A 15719-nucleotide genomic window follows, 5' to 3' on the forward strand; every position below is an offset into this window, starting at 1 on the left:
AATGAAAGTATGTTTCTTTGCCAATTTGGCTTTAAGTTGCACAAAGATGCATACAGTATTAATTGTGCAAATGCACACATGTATGTATTTGTGCAATTCACAAAACAAGCACCATAGGCCACCTTCGCTCTTTTTGGTTGGATGAGACTATATTCACTCACTTTGAGCATGATTAGCAGATCTTTGTCTCCCTTCGAAGAATACGTGCTTAGCTCTGATACGTTTGCACGCCGCGCACACGCACGCACACACACATGCGCTTATATCACAAGTACGATCACACATACACTGGGCCTTTTGAGCTTGTGTATTGGCTGGCTTCATTTCATTTAATCACGCCCCCTAAAACGAGGGGACCATAAATATACACATGATCAAAAGGGCAAAAGACTGTGAAGTCTCAACAAGCTGTCTTGAACAACAGACCAAAACCACTCTTTCTATTGCCTGCAAGACAAGCGACTCCGACAATGACTTGCGCAAATTGCCTCCTTTTCTCGTTATTTCCTAACTCTCTTGCAATTGTGTACCTGTGGTGCCGAAATGAATGAGAAGGTACTTCTATGCTTATTTGTCTCTCCCATATATTCTTTTACAGGGAAAATTTCTTCAGGGAGCTCAAAAGCGATATCCAGTCATGTCATCACTACTTTGCTCCTCTGCAACTGTTGTTCCCAATCCTGGACCTCCACTCCGGAATGCGTAAAGGTGCTCTATTGTGACACCACGCAATTGACGAGGGATCACACCCAAGTCTTTGAAGCTCAGCGCTGTCAATAACAGAGAGATTGGGTTTAGCACAGAGAGAGAGAGAGAGAGAGAGAGAGAGAGAGAGAGAGAGAGAGAGTACAATACCTCCATCTGCATTAACTTGATCAATCTCAACCGTATCAAGATAATCCCTGCTCAGAAAACTTCTTGAAGAGGTCGGCAACCGAAGATTCTTCATGACATAGTCCCTAGGTATTGCAGCCATCTGTAAAAACAAAACAGAAAAAGACATTTTGTTCTCATCTGCCTGCTCTTCCGCCTCATGTCTGCAGCTCTCAATTAGTTCCCACAAGATATCACATTAATGTCAACATTCTCCAAGGTGACATTCAAAGGTGGTTATCATGAAAAAGCCCATAATGATTCAAAGACTTCAGAAAATGGCCCCAAATCAAACCCAGTAACAAATTTGTCTTTGCAATTATAATTGCACCAAAAGTGCATTTCAAGAATTCTTGAGACCTCAAAAGTTCATAGATTGTCCAAAGGAGCGCAATTTTCCCCTTGGGTTTCAGAAGCTACACCTACCATCTCTCTCTCTCTCTCTCTCTCTCTCTCTCTCTCTCTCTCTCTCTCTCTCTCTCTCTCTCTCTCTCTCAAAAGTGTGGTAGATTGGTTATGCTATTTCCCTCTTGAATAACAGGTCTTGAGTTCAACTCTCCTCGTCAGCTATATCTTTAAGATAGTTTCCTACGACGTTAAAACTCTCTTCTTCTTCTCTTCTCTCTCAAAGCACACCAACATACATGCACACATGTAAATTCATGCCTATATGCAAACAGAAAACACCATCCCCATGCCGCAAACTTTGATACGCAAACACAACCACCAATATTCACAAAAAACCCACCTACACAGTAAGGAAAGACAGCATAAGACTAAAAAGCAGCAATGGAATACAAGCATCTGTGCCCAGAGGACTACTTTGGAAAGGTTTGTGTTCAAATGGATTACAAGCAACAAGCTAAGCCTGATGTTCTTTGAAGCCTCACGGTTTTCCAATTATAACATATTTCGGTGAAGTATTTTAATCATTAAATTGCAATATGTGGACGATCTCTTAACTTTTTGTAAAATCACGGGAAACCTTCTGAAGCCTGAATCTATTGATTTTTCTTTTTTTTTTAGGAAAATTATACCAACTATGATCATATTCTAACTAGAATTTCCTATTTAAAACAGCACGAAAAGGCAACACATCCATGCCGCATTCACATCTCTATCAAGGACCTGGAGAATATATAAGGCAGCTACCAAGATTCCATTACCACTTGAATACACAATTTTTCTCAAAAGCTGCCACCATCCCGAAAACATTTGTAGGATTTGCAATGACAAGAAAGAAAAAGTCCATAATAAGAGACATGAACACATACCTTGGGAAAGAGTAATGGTATTTTTACCATTCGTGGACGCTCCCGAATAATATCAAACACCATCATAGCCTACATTGACCAACTCATTACTCCATCTCTCTCTCTCTCTCTCTCTCTCTCTCTCTCTCTCTCTCTCTCTCTCTCTCTCTCTCTCTCTCTAGAGCTGCCACTGGACACCCGGAGGAGTTACTACCACAGCAGAGCTCGTCGTCTCACACCAGAGGCACACTGATCGACCGAGCGACTGAGCTGGGAAGATCCAGATGCCCGCAACTGCGGAGGACTACACAGCATCGACGGAGGCTGCATCAGAGGATTCGGATCACTTTGGCTCGACATGCACGACGCCCGGTCAGACTACTGACCATGGAGGAGATTGATGAGATCCGCCAGCGACTGATGCTGGATCTCTTGTGATCTAGCTATCCCAGCTAGCTGCTGTTCACACCTAGTAGTTTAGGATTCCATAGTATTTTTATTGTGACATTTGTCATTTCATTTTTGTCATTGTTGTCATCTTGTTACTCTGAATCTGACTTTGTATCAGATCCACCACATTGTAACTTTCTGGTCTCATAGGTCACTTTGGCCTTTTGAAGACGTTAATATAACATTTCATTTCATTTCTCTCTCTCTCTCTCTCTCTCTCTCTCTCTCTCTCTCTCTCTCTCTCTCTCTCTCTCTCTCTCTCTCTCTCTCTCTCTCTCTCTCTCTCCAACAAACCAAAAAAAAAAGAGAAAAAGAGGCTGATCCTATTACTCCCCAAGGACACCCAAATGGTGCCTTTTCTGAGGGCAAGTACATCACTGTTTACATAGCAGGCCTGAAGGCATCAAACGAAAAACTGGAAAATCTAGATACAACTAGCCACATGGCCAAACTGTAAAAACTGAATGCCAAGGTAAAAAAACCTCTCTTAAAGAGAGTAAAAAGTGCCCTGTCAAGCTAAGTGGAGAGAGAGAGAGAGAGAGAGAGAGAGAGAGAGAGAGAGAGAGAGAGAGAGAGAGATGATATCATACTGGTGTTAGAGACGGCCGAGGGCCTACAGCAGCATTTACAAGCTCTAGATGACTTTTGTTTACAGAGAGGATTGACAGGGAACCTTGGCAAGACCAAGGTTCTCATCTTTCACACATCAGCTTCTATCCGTCGACAGAGCAGATTTACAGTAGCAGGAGGAGATATAGAGGTGACAGGCTCATATGTTTATCTGGGGGGTGACATTTACAGCAGCTTCTAGAGCATTCTCGATGGCACAGGCAGCCAGAGATAGTCTCACCAGAGAATATGCATCACTAGCTCTGATGGAGAGACAGTGCTACCAGGCCCACTTCTAGGAGCCCCGGACGAAGGGGTGGCTTTTTGATACATTGGTCACCCCTGCACTTATGTACGGATCATCTATTTGGGGACCGGGATTGGCAGACTCAGTATGGACACAAATAGAGAGACCCCAGGTTCTTATGATCTCTAGGATGATCCGCAGCAAGTCATCGGTTCCACATGATATTATCCGAGCCGAGCTTGCTGCCCCACCGATGCTGATAGAGGCATTATTTCAGACAGTCTGTCTTCTACATAGATTCAAAGACATGGGGACGGACAGGATATCTTACAGAGCATTTACAGCATCCAGAGAGATGGCTCTAGATGGGGCCACTTGGTCATGGTATGCCCAGACACGAGACCGGTTATCCCGACATGGCATTGATATTGACAGACTACCACCACTCCATTATGATACTCAGGCTCCGACCTACTCTCTCTCACGTTCTGAGAGAAATCGGGTCATCAGACAGGAGATATGGCATACCTACATTCAGCGGACATGGCGCCAGCATACAGACCTCCTGCCGCCAAAAATGCTCTACTATTATGAGCATTTTCTGAGGCTTACTGATCAGGGATTCATTGAGACCCCACGATACATGCAGGAGTATATGCCACACCGCTCACGAGTGAGCATCGGCCAGCTTCGAGTCTCATCACACCAGCTGGAGATTGAGAGAGGTAGAGCCAAAGATATACCACAGGAGGAGCGTATATGCCAGATATGCCATACAGAGGTAGAGAGTGAGGAGCATTTTGTGATCAGATGCCCAGCTTACACAGAGCTGAGGGAGAGATATGACATTGGGGATTCCTTACAGCAGTGTATGACAGACTATGAGCAGAGGAGATTTGGCCAGTTCTTAGTAGCAGCTTCAGAGATCAGAGAGTAGTTCCTACAGCCACCACAGAGAGGGGATAGTAGGGTCCAGACCACTATCACACAGTATTTTCACAGAGCAGCACCAGATCCTATTACACCCCATACCCAAACGGGGGGGGTGGGGGGGCTTACCCTTCAACAGGCAGAGGCCCAGCGGGCACGACGCAGACCACGACTCCCGGGATACAGGACACCTCGATATCATCGGAGAGAGATTCTGAGTATACTATCTCTACACCAGTAGCATCTAGAGCAGAGATACTCATCAGCATCTTGGGAGACTGCACTCCAGAGCTGCTTCAGGCCACCGCCACCGATGTACCACATACTGTCCCCTACTTCTGTTGCATGTTGTTAGTATCCTGCATTTCATGATTGTACTATCCTACTGCATATAGATGTTCTGGATACACATATGAGCACGTCCTACTATAAGGCCACCTATTGTATACTGCGCATTACACATACTACACCACATTCCATCATACCACACCACAGGGAGTAGCTTTACACTTCATGTTCTTAGTTTGCACCATTTTATTTTCTCGATGACTGGCGCATCAACACATGTATAGGATGTTGTCTCATAGGTCGAGTTCGGCCTTTTGAAGACGTTAATAAAGATTTCTTTCTTTCTTTTCTCTCTCTCTCTCTCTCTATACTAGCGGAGCTTCTAGCAGTTATGTTTAACCGTGCCATGTGTGAGGGCCTACCGGACACTTGGAGCCTATCTACGATCGTACCTATCTTCAAATCAGGAGACCCCATGGAGCTTGGGAATTATCGCACTATTATGATTGGGCACACACTAGCACGGTTGTGTGCATCCATTCTTGAGCAACAGCTGAGTAGATGGGCAGAGAGGGAGGGAATACGTGCAACTGGGCAGGTAGGATTCAGGAGAGGCTTCTCTACTCTTGACCATATCCTGACACTCAGGGCCATCATCGACGAAGGCAGATCTCATGGGAGACGGATCTATTGTAGCTTTGTGGACTTCCGCAAAGCTTTCGACACAGTACCCAGAGCTAGACTGATGCGCAGATTACAGGAAATGGGAGTACCCACAGAACTCATTTGGGGGACCATGGCATTGTACAGATCAGTAGTAGGGCATGTACGCACCTCGGAGGGACTTTCTACACCGGTTCACTCCACTATTGGGGTGAAGCAGGGCTGCCCGCTCTCTCCTACTCTTTTCGGTATGTATGTGGATGAGGTTTCTGACTACATTGACAACGATGGGGATAAAGGTGCTCAGTTGGCAGGGACATGGATTCCACTTTTGTTATATGCTGATGACATAGTATTGTTCTCCGAATCCCCAGAGGGAATGCAACAACAATTGGATGCTTTGCATACGTTTGCCCACGAAAGTGGTTTTGTAAGGTGCAGCGGAATGAATGTTGTATTTTCTCAAGATTAGTGATCTTTATTGCTCAAGGTTCCTTTTAGTTCTTAGGGAAAGAGAGAGCTTTCCGTCTTGTAGAGTGCTGTGGTCACGAACAAAGTGAATGGATTGTGCGTGCAAATGAATGAGACTGAGAGAAGGAGAGAGAAGAGATACGACACCGAGAGGTTGTAAAACCCTCCTCCGAAGGCCCCACTCTCGTCGGCGAGAGTGGTCTACTTTGATTGCACAAGGTGTACAATGCGAATGCAATGGGACTATGCCGATGACGACGACGGTGATGACGACGACGACTTGATGGCTGGAATCTGTGGACTTTTATCTGCTCATTTTCATGGTCTTCTTGGTGGCTGAAAATGACTGTTTTGGCTGCGTTTTGATGGTTGGGAATGGGGGAACAATCTGCAACCGTCTAGGGGGAAAATCTGCTACTTTATCATGGCTGAGATCTGTGTTTTTAAAGGGCTGAGATCTGCGTTCTGGAATGGCTGAAACCTGCGTTTTTCTCCTATGCTGAGTGCAGATCTGCTGGCGTTTTTGCAGGGCTGATGGTGGCTGAAAATACTGAGCACCTGCTGCGTGTATAAGGCTGAATCGCTGAGCATGCTGAAATTCTGCAGGCTGAAACGCTGAATCACTTGCTACGTTTTGGTCCTTAAAAGCGCTACTGATGCATAGGCCAGGCTAGCGTTAGTGATCTTCTGATGCTGCTGCCAATGAAGGTAAAACGCCAGGGCAAGAGGGGCTTGAGAGGGCGATGGCAGATCTTGGAAACGCCAGGGAGGGAGAGGTATGGCGCTAGGGGGTCATAGGGGGGGGGGGTACTGCTGAGAAGTTGCCTGTTGAGCGGGAAGCTCCTACTGCCTCTTCTGCCAGAAAGTGTGAACTTTGGTTTGCTTATATATTAACTTAGCAAAATTGCCCTACCTACTTTTGTTGGAAAGTCACTTAAAAATAATAAGTGAAAATCCCAATAAATAGGAAAATAGGCTAAATGCACTGGAAAATTCCCCTAACTGATGCTAATGGATTCTGATGGAAATTCCGTTGATCATGCTGTGTGCAACCGGAGGATATGCATCTATGCTAAGTGACTGGGCATGCACGGTCTACGAATAGACTCACAAAAGTGCCAGATCACTGCTAATCTAAACTTGACTGGACTCAATGAACCCTGCTGTGGTGTAGCTTGTCCACGGACACATAGGGTTGGGATGTGTCACGTGACAGGTTTATCTGTCAACCTGGGTAAAACCAAGGTTATGGTGTTTAATACCACCCCACAGTGGATCAGGAGGTTAGCACCTACATTCACATACGACCAAAAACTGTGGAGTATACAGACGCTTACACTTACCTTGGAGTGGTTTTTAGCGGACCTGCATTCTCACTCAGAAGAGCAGCTGAGACCAGACTTACTAGAGCCCACACAGCATTGGGTAGATTGGAGAGGATGTGTTCGCAGGTTCAGTTTCAGGAGCCCCGGACGAAGCTTTGGCTCTTTGACACCTTGGTGGCTTCAGCATTGCTCTATGGAACCGAGATATGGGGACCTTCACTGGATCACCACGGGAGGCCAGGTCGCACAGACGGATGGGGGAACATGGAGAAACCTCTCGTCTCTATGATCTCGCGGCTCATTAGAGCCAAGGCATCAGTACCACGAGCCATTATCCGAGCAGAGCTAACGGCCCCCCCACTAGTGGTGGAGGCGCTCACCAGATCGGTCTCCTTCATAAACCGCACATGGGAACTTCCTAGAAAAAGATATGCTCGCATAGCACTTGAATCCTCTCGACAGTTAGCGATACAAGGAGATACAACATGCTGGTATGGGGAGATGACATCATGGTTTTAGGCACATGGGTTCAGCATAGACAGGCTGCCACCATTCCGTTACTCATTGAATGCACCATCTCTCACTCTTACACAGTCAGAGATCACCAAGCTCATCCGCCAAGACCTGACCCAGCTAGACACCAGGAGGACATGGATACAACCAGCACAGGAATTGGGCACGAAGATGGCTTTCTACAGAGACCACCTTCTCCAACTTACGGAAGATGGTTTTGTGACGAGACCCAGATACATGGATACCCACTTGTCTCATGCGATACGATGTGCTATTGACCAGTTACGCACATCTTCTCACCAGTTGCGGATTGAGACTGGGAGATACAGCGGAGTACCAGCAGAGGACAGGACATGCCCCTTGTGTAACATGGAACTTGAGACAGAGCTACACTATACATGCCGCTGCCCCGTCTACTACGAGATACGAGGCCGCTGCCATTGCTTGTTCAGAGAGGGTTTTGGACCACTCTCAAGAGTCATGGGATACGAAGATTAGAGATGTCTAGGTTTGTTCTTGCTCGAGCTGCGCAGACACAGAGATAGCCTGATGAATGGCGAGGCTAGCCAATCTCAAAGACGGATCACAGACTTCTTCAGAGCAGACACGGGACAACCGCAAAAGCCACTCCTCGTCTCACACCGGAGGCACACTGATTGACCGAGCGATTGAACTGGGGAAATCCAGGCGCCCGCGACTGCGAAGAACTACACAGCATCGACGGAGATAACGACAAAAAATTCGGAGCACGCTGGCCAGGCATGCACGACGCCCGGTCAGACTACTAACTATGGAGGAAATTGATGAGATTCGCCAACGACCAATGCTAGATCTCTTGTGATTCAGCTATCCCAACAAGCAGCCCATTTTTGGCTTAGTTTTTTGCTTGGCTCACATCGACCAACTTAGGACCCCATAGTATATATCTTTGTTTTGTACTGTTGTTAGATTATTTTGTTACTCTGACTTTGTATCAGATCCACCACTTTGTAACTTTCGGGTCTCATAGGTCACTATGGCCTTTTGAAGACGTTAATATAACATTTCATTTCATCTCTCTCTCTCTCTCTCTCTCTCTCTCTCTCTCTCTCTCTCTCTCTCTCTCTCTCTCTCTCTATATATTATAATATATATATATATATATATATATATATATATATATATATATATATATATATATATATATATATACATGGAGACTCATTTGTCTCATGGTCTACGATGTGCTATTGGTCAGATTCGCACATCCTCACACCAGCTGGAGATTGAGACGGATAGATTCAGAGGTATACCACCGGAGTCAAGGATATGCCAGCTATGCGATAGAGAGCCAGAGACAGAGCTACACTACATATGCCATTGCATTGTGTATTATGAGATACGAAGGCACTTCCATTGCTTATTCAGGGAGGGTTTGGACCCCTAGATAGAGTCATGAGGTATCAGGATCAGAGATGCCTTGGCTTATATCTACTTGAGCTACACCGACATAGAGATAGTCTGCTCAGGAGACATCGAATAGGACAGTCACAGAGACAGATCACAGATTTCTTTGGATCGAGGGAGCCAGAAGACCAACCACCAGCACAGGGTTGTACCCACATTCATACCAAAGGCACCCTCATTGACAAGGTGTGAAACCGGCCTGTGGGCCAGTAGGAGTTGGCTTTTACCCGAAATTCTTTACTTTAGACACACACACACAGAGCACTTTGCAAAGGTAACCTGTAACGGGAATTAACACTTGAACACACACACGGCTCGGAAGCTAGAACGCTCCGAGCAGACGCCGACAACCTCTAGGCCCCAAAATTGGCGCCCCTTTCGGTATTTCTTTATTCTTTAACAGCGGGAATAAAACCTCTGTTCTCCTACAAGCTGCCCCGCACAATCTAGGCTAAGAAACACCTGTTCTGGCCAGATTTCGGCAACATAACTGTACTAGGACGCTTCACAGTCAATATCCCCACGCAATAGGTGACTTTCCCGATGCATACGGACACTTTGCAAAACCTGGCGAGAATCTGCAGCACGCTGAATTCTCTGTTTTCTGCCCCGCAAATGCGCCAGTTCACCTATACAGCGGTCCCCTTGCGCCCCCGAACCTCTTGGGGGTATTAGGGTCCGTTTAGGGCCGAAACCCTAAACCTGCAAAAATACACAGCAGGCTGTAATTCCCTGTTTTGGGCTCCGTTTTGCGTGCCGGTCGCATCTGTAGCAAGACCTCGAGCTCCCGCACCTGTAGGGCTACTTGCCCTTTGAATCGGACGAGATTTCTGGCCTGAAACCTCTCCGAATTCACCTGTAGCTGCGGGGGATTGGCCGCTAGCTAATCCAGTACCTGTGCAAGAGGCTCTTGCCTCGGCAATCGCGCATGAACCCACATAACTGTGCATTGGTCAAATGAAAAGCCCACTAGTGGGGCATAACATACTGCTCGTAGGGGAGAGAGGCCAGTGCGTAGCGTGCAGGGCATCACTCCTGGCACCGCACTGTACATAAGAGGGAAAGGAAGCACTCCATAGCTCTTAACCTATGACAGAATGCAAAAGAGGCTCTCTCCCAGCTTAAAATTCAGCGCCCATTTTTCCCTTGAGAGGCAAGTGCACAGAAATGTGCCACTTGGCGCATTTACAAGCATTTTCCCGTTTCGGGTTCGCCGCTTAAAAATATCCTGACCGGTTGCCCAGTTGACTTCGTGGCAGAGTTGTTGACTTCGCGGCAGAGTTGTAAAATGTTCCCACAGTCATACCGGAGGGAATGACGCGAACACATTTCTCCGCCCAAAATAGCAGTTCCCTAAATTTTAGGAGATGCTTCCGTTGGGCTCCCACTCGTCGTCTTCTGACCATCTATCCTCATTGGGACCGCATCCAAAAATGCAATGTGCCCAACTATCGGATACTTTCAGTTGGTAGTCACACCTTGACTTTAGGCCTTTATTGACTTCACTTCCTCATATCCACCAACTTGCTAAGTGCGACGGGGGGACCTATATGATCTTGCTCTGAGCCTAGACATCCTCTTACCATACGAATTCCAGTGCCGACCACTACCCATCTGCGGGTGAAACTACCGTTCACATTGGCCATGCAATGTCCGACCGTTTGCTACTTCAAGAAGAGGGTCTCAAAAATAAAACAAAACCCCTTGGAAAAAAAACCAACAACTAAAGTTAGCAGTTGCCACGTCCCCGTGACATACCCCCCTCTTGAAATCGCAAACGTCCTCGATTGCCTACCATAAATACACGCCACTGATGATCTTGTGCTATTAACACTCTTTTATCATCGCATGTATCCGCAAGAAAGGTCATAACATATAGATACAAATGACTTAACGAGGCCTTCATACTTTTGCCATTTCCATCTATTACACTCAATTCATATGTACATTTGATGTACTAGCTCTATCATTACCCCTCCGTTGCACACGTTGGATTGGGGCATAAGTAGGTTGTGACCCAAAGGCTTCAAGGTAAAGCTGCAATACATTTGGTGACTCTGACAGTTCATGCTCTTCCATCCACTTTGCATCCATAGGCAGATAGTTCTTGAACTTCACCAAATAGCGTCTTGCAACTTGTCCTTTTAACTTTTCTGTCCTTATGTGCCAAAACTTGCTCAGGTACCAGGATCTCATCAAGTTCCTCAACTTCTGGCTGATCCTCATCTTGCATATCTTCTGGCACATCACCCACGAAGGGTCTTAGAAGACTCACGTGAAACGCATTATGAATCTTCCACACATCAGGCAGTTTCAGCCTGTAGGTCACATCGCTGATCTTGTCAAGCACTTGAAAAGGCCCATAGTAACGCATGCTGAGCTTAGGAAACAGTCGTTTCTTGCCCTTCATCTTCTTTAACCTTGCCTTTTCGAACCTTAACAGAACCCAATCACTAGGTGATAGCAGCAATTCACGACGGTGACGATCAGCAGCCTTTTTCTGCTTTGCCTGAGTCTTCTCCAAGGCAACTTTAATCTTCTTATACATCTCATCCATGTTCTCAACATATCGATCTGCCTCAAAGATCTTATCCTTTGTATGCAAAATGGGACGAACCTTTTTGCCGCCTTCAACAATCTGAAAAGGTGCTTTGCCAGTAGACGAATGCACCGTATATTGTACGCATTTCAGCAGATCTAAGACAGTAGAATTAGCCTCTTCTGACTGTCCATCAGTTTGTGGATGAAACGAAGACGAGAACTTGAGCGTAGTGCCCATGTTCTCAAACAATCCTCTCCAGAACAAACTGGTCATGCGAGGATCACGATCACTGATAATCGATTGTGGCATACCATGGTACTTAAACACATTGTACATGAACAAGCGTGCCATCTGATCAGATTTTATCTTCTTCCTGACAAGGATAAAATGGGCATGCTTGCTGAACCTGCAGATAATGGTCCATATACTATCACTCCCTGTTGGCGTCCTTGGAAGATCAAAGATAAAGTCCATAGCAATGCTTTCCCATGGCCTATCCGGAATCGGCAGTGGTTGTAACAACCCTGGTGCTTTTTGCCTGTCAAACTTGACCTTTTGGCAAAACATGCATGCTCGCACAAAGGCATCCACATCTCTCCTCAAGGTAGGCCAATAGAAGAATGTCTCTACCGCTTTAACTGTTGCATCAATGCCACGATGCCCTGCATACGGTGGGACATGACTCTCTTCCATGACCTTATGTCGCAGTGGCCTAGTGACACAAAGTCTGCCATGCATCATCATAAAACCATCTCTGAGGAGGTAGTGCTCGTGATGTTGTCCCTCTTGTAACTATTCAAAGATCCTTGCAAAATCTTCGTCAACAGTATATTGTTCCTTCATGTCATCTAACTCATGATGATAAGGAATTGACACAGCTGAAATTTGTGGCTTTCTTGATAACGCCTCAGTCACAACATTCTTCTTGCCTTCCACATGCATAATCTGAAGTGGAACATGAAAGAATGTTTGCCATCAAGAAGTATCGCAAGGTCTGATGATCTGTTTGGACAACAAAATCAGCACCTAAGAGGTAGTGCTTCCAGCTAGAAAGCGCATGAATCACGGCCAAGAGCTCTTTCTCATAGACTTGCATAGTCCTCTCTGGCCCTTGCAAAATTCGGCTTTCATAAGCTACTACCCGTCCATCTTACATTAGCACTGCTCCGATGCTACTGCCACACGCGTCACACTCGACCACAAATGACTTCCTAAGATCTGGCAAAACAATTACTGGATCTGAAGTCAACTTTTCCTTTAAGAGACTAAAAGCTGAAATCTCTTTTTGGGTCCATCTGAAACTGACCTCTTTCTTTTGCAAAGCGTGAAGAGGCGATGCTATCTCTGCAAAATTTCTGATAAACCTTCTATAGTAGGAACACAATCCCAAGAAGCTTCTGACATCGTGCACAGTCTTCAAGTCTGGCCATGTCTTGATAGCTTCGACCTTTGCGGGATCCATTCTAACACCATCCTTTGAGACTATGTGGCCAAGAAAGTGGATCTCTTCAAGGAAGAATTCACTTTTCTTAGGATTGGCAAGTAACCTGTGGCGCAGCTCTTCGAACACAATGGTCAAGTGACTCCTATGCTCCTCTTCATTCTTCGAATACACTATCATGTCATCGAAGAACGTTCCAACAAACTGTTGATGCGAGCGGAAAATCCGGTCCATCATTCTGTTGAACGCGGCAGGAGCATTTGTTAGCCCAAACGGCATCACTAAAAACTCATAAAGACCAAATGTCGTTCTAAACGCAGTCTTGTGCACATCCTCTGGCCTTATACAAATCTGATGGTACCCACTCTTAAGGTCTATCCTGCTGAAAATTGCAACACCCTCTAAACGATCGAGAATATCATCAATTCTAGGAATAGGGAACCTATTCTTGATGGTATTCTTATTCAACGCACGGTAATCAATACACATGCGCCATGAGCCATCCTTCTTCTACACTAGGAGCACTGGGGAGCAAAAGGGTGAAGAACTAGGTTGAATCAGCCCCTTCTCTAATAACTCCTCAACCTGGCCCATAATCTCTTTCTGCTGCGCCGCACTAACCCTGTAGGGAGGTCTATTTGGTGGGCTACACCCCGGTACCAAATCTATCCGATGATCCTCAGGTCTCTCTGGCGGCAACTGCGACGGTAATGAATCAGAAAAACAGTCACTAAACTTTTGCAAAAATGCTGACCTTTCTTTATCTAACACAGATAAATTTGACTGATCACTATCTGAGACATCACGTACAAAAATCAAGTACACCGAAAGATGATTCTTTATTACAGAAGTGATAGCGGAAGCAGATACAATAGGGACTGACTCTCCTTTAAGCTTTACATCCAAGATGTGAGTTTTGCCCCTATGCTGTACAGTGATCTTTTTGTTCTAAGCATCCAAGACTCCATGCACTCGGAACATCCACGGGATCCCCAACAAGGCGTCACAACCTTCCAACGGCATGATGTAAAACTCTTCAGTGTTGTCCACATACGACTGAATATGCAGACACAGTTTTCCAATGATGGGAGTAACACACTCTGAGTGGCCAGGACATGCCAACCCTGTCTCTGCTATGTACCCCATCTCTTCAGCTCTAATGACCAGCTTCATAGCTAACTCTGGTGAGATAAAGTTGGCTTTGGCACCTGGATCAAAGAGATGAGTGCCATCTGATCCCTAACTTTACCCCATGCCCTGCATAACTCACTGGCATCTGTGCTGGGCCTATCATCCACCATGTCTGGCACTAAACCTGTTGTGGGTTTAGGCTTCTTGCCTTTCTGGTCTTCTTTATCCTCTGAGTCAGCTGGTCTTCTCCTTTGTGGACAATTGATAGAAAAGTGACCAGGCTGCTCGCATATAAAGCATTTGTTCTCATCCATTAGGACCTTCTTTTCCTCGAGCGACTTGCGCACAAAAGGCTTCCTTTTCTGTTTCTTTGCCTGCGCTCCGGAAGTCCCGGCTGAATCCTTGTCTTTGGTGGCCTTTTCTCACCCCTGTGACGCATCAGGAGCCGTTTTCACAAAGGGCTTCTTCGTTGAATTTTTCTTTTGCTGCCCTCTTTTGTCAGTGCTAGGAAATCCACTGTCCTCTCCTTTCAACAAGGCAAGACCAGTGTTCGCAACTTCCATAAGCTGAGTAAGGGTAGCCACTCTGTTCTTGATACAGTAATCGCGAAGCCCTTTAGGCAGCCCACAACAATACTTCTCTATCTGCTCTCTCAATGACACAAAAGCTGGGGCCCCAATCCTGTCATGACGTTGGCTTCAAATTCATTTGACAGCCAAGTAGATGCAAACATTTGCTTGAAGTAAACCCAAGTGGCGGGTGCCTGTCCTTGCATTAACAATGTCGTTCACCATGTAAGCGCATTGTCCTTTAAGAAAGTGGCAGCTTTCTTGACCTTCGAGGCCTCTGTAAAATTCCCTCCCACATAAGCTCTATCAAACTGCTGGAGGGAAGCTGGGGCCCCAATCCTGTCATGACGTTGGCTTCAAATTCATTTGACAGCCAAGTAGATGCAAACATTTGCTTGAAGTAAACCCAAGTGGCGGGTGCCTGTCCTTGCATTAACAATGTCGTTCACCATGTAAGCGCATTGTCCTTTAAGAAAGTGGCAGCTTTCTTGACCTTCGAGGCCTCTGTAAAATTCCCTCCCACATAAGCTCTATCAAACTGCTGGAGGGAAGTGAGGGCCTTTGTATTATCCTCGAAACCACTGAAGGTACTCAACTTTACCGCTGCACCACCTTCTTTGTAAGCCTTCGGCTTCTCTAGTGCCCCCAAGTTGTCATACGGAATGGTCTGTAACATGGGCATTGTAGTAGGCATGATCGGCACATCTTGGCCATTCACATTTTGTGTCAGAGGTGCGATATCTGGCTGCTGTCCAGAAAAACCAGCCATGCCAAAATGACCCTGTGGCACCCCAAACTGGTCCTGGTTGCACTGAAAACCTTGCTGCATACAGATAGTACCATCATAGTGGTCTCGTACAGTCCCGTACGTTTTGTACACGTACGACGATGTGCGGTACTAAACGAACTAAAAAATATTAAGATGTACGACGACGTTACATACGTTCAAAATTAAAAAACAAAGAATT

General features: G+C 46.0%; 1 protein-coding gene across 1 annotated transcript in view; it reads right to left on the reverse strand.

The window, feature by feature from the left end:
• Nucleotides 1–295: 295 nt before the first annotated feature.
• The window catches only part of LOC147437674 (NAD(P)-binding Rossmann-fold superfamily protein), a 75773-nt gene continuing 60349 nt past the window's right edge, over nt 296–15719 (reverse strand). Inside the window, exons 10-12 of the mRNA XM_086487171.1 lie at nt 2148–2216; nt 856–976; nt 296–770 (exon numbers count right to left, since the gene is read on the reverse strand). Coding sequence (XP_086343297.1) covers nt 619–770; nt 856–976; nt 2148–2216 — 342 coding nt within the window. The 3' untranslated portion in view covers nt 296–618. The remainder of the gene's footprint in view (nt 771–855; nt 977–2147; nt 2217–15719) is intronic.

The sequence above is a fragment of the Adiantum capillus-veneris genome, chromosome 17 (assembly GCF_014529385.1).
Source record: "Adiantum capillus-veneris isolate H3 chromosome 17, ASM1452938v2, whole genome shotgun sequence".
Classification (NCBI taxonomy): Eukaryota; Viridiplantae; Streptophyta; class Polypodiopsida; order Polypodiales; family Pteridaceae; genus Adiantum; species Adiantum capillus-veneris.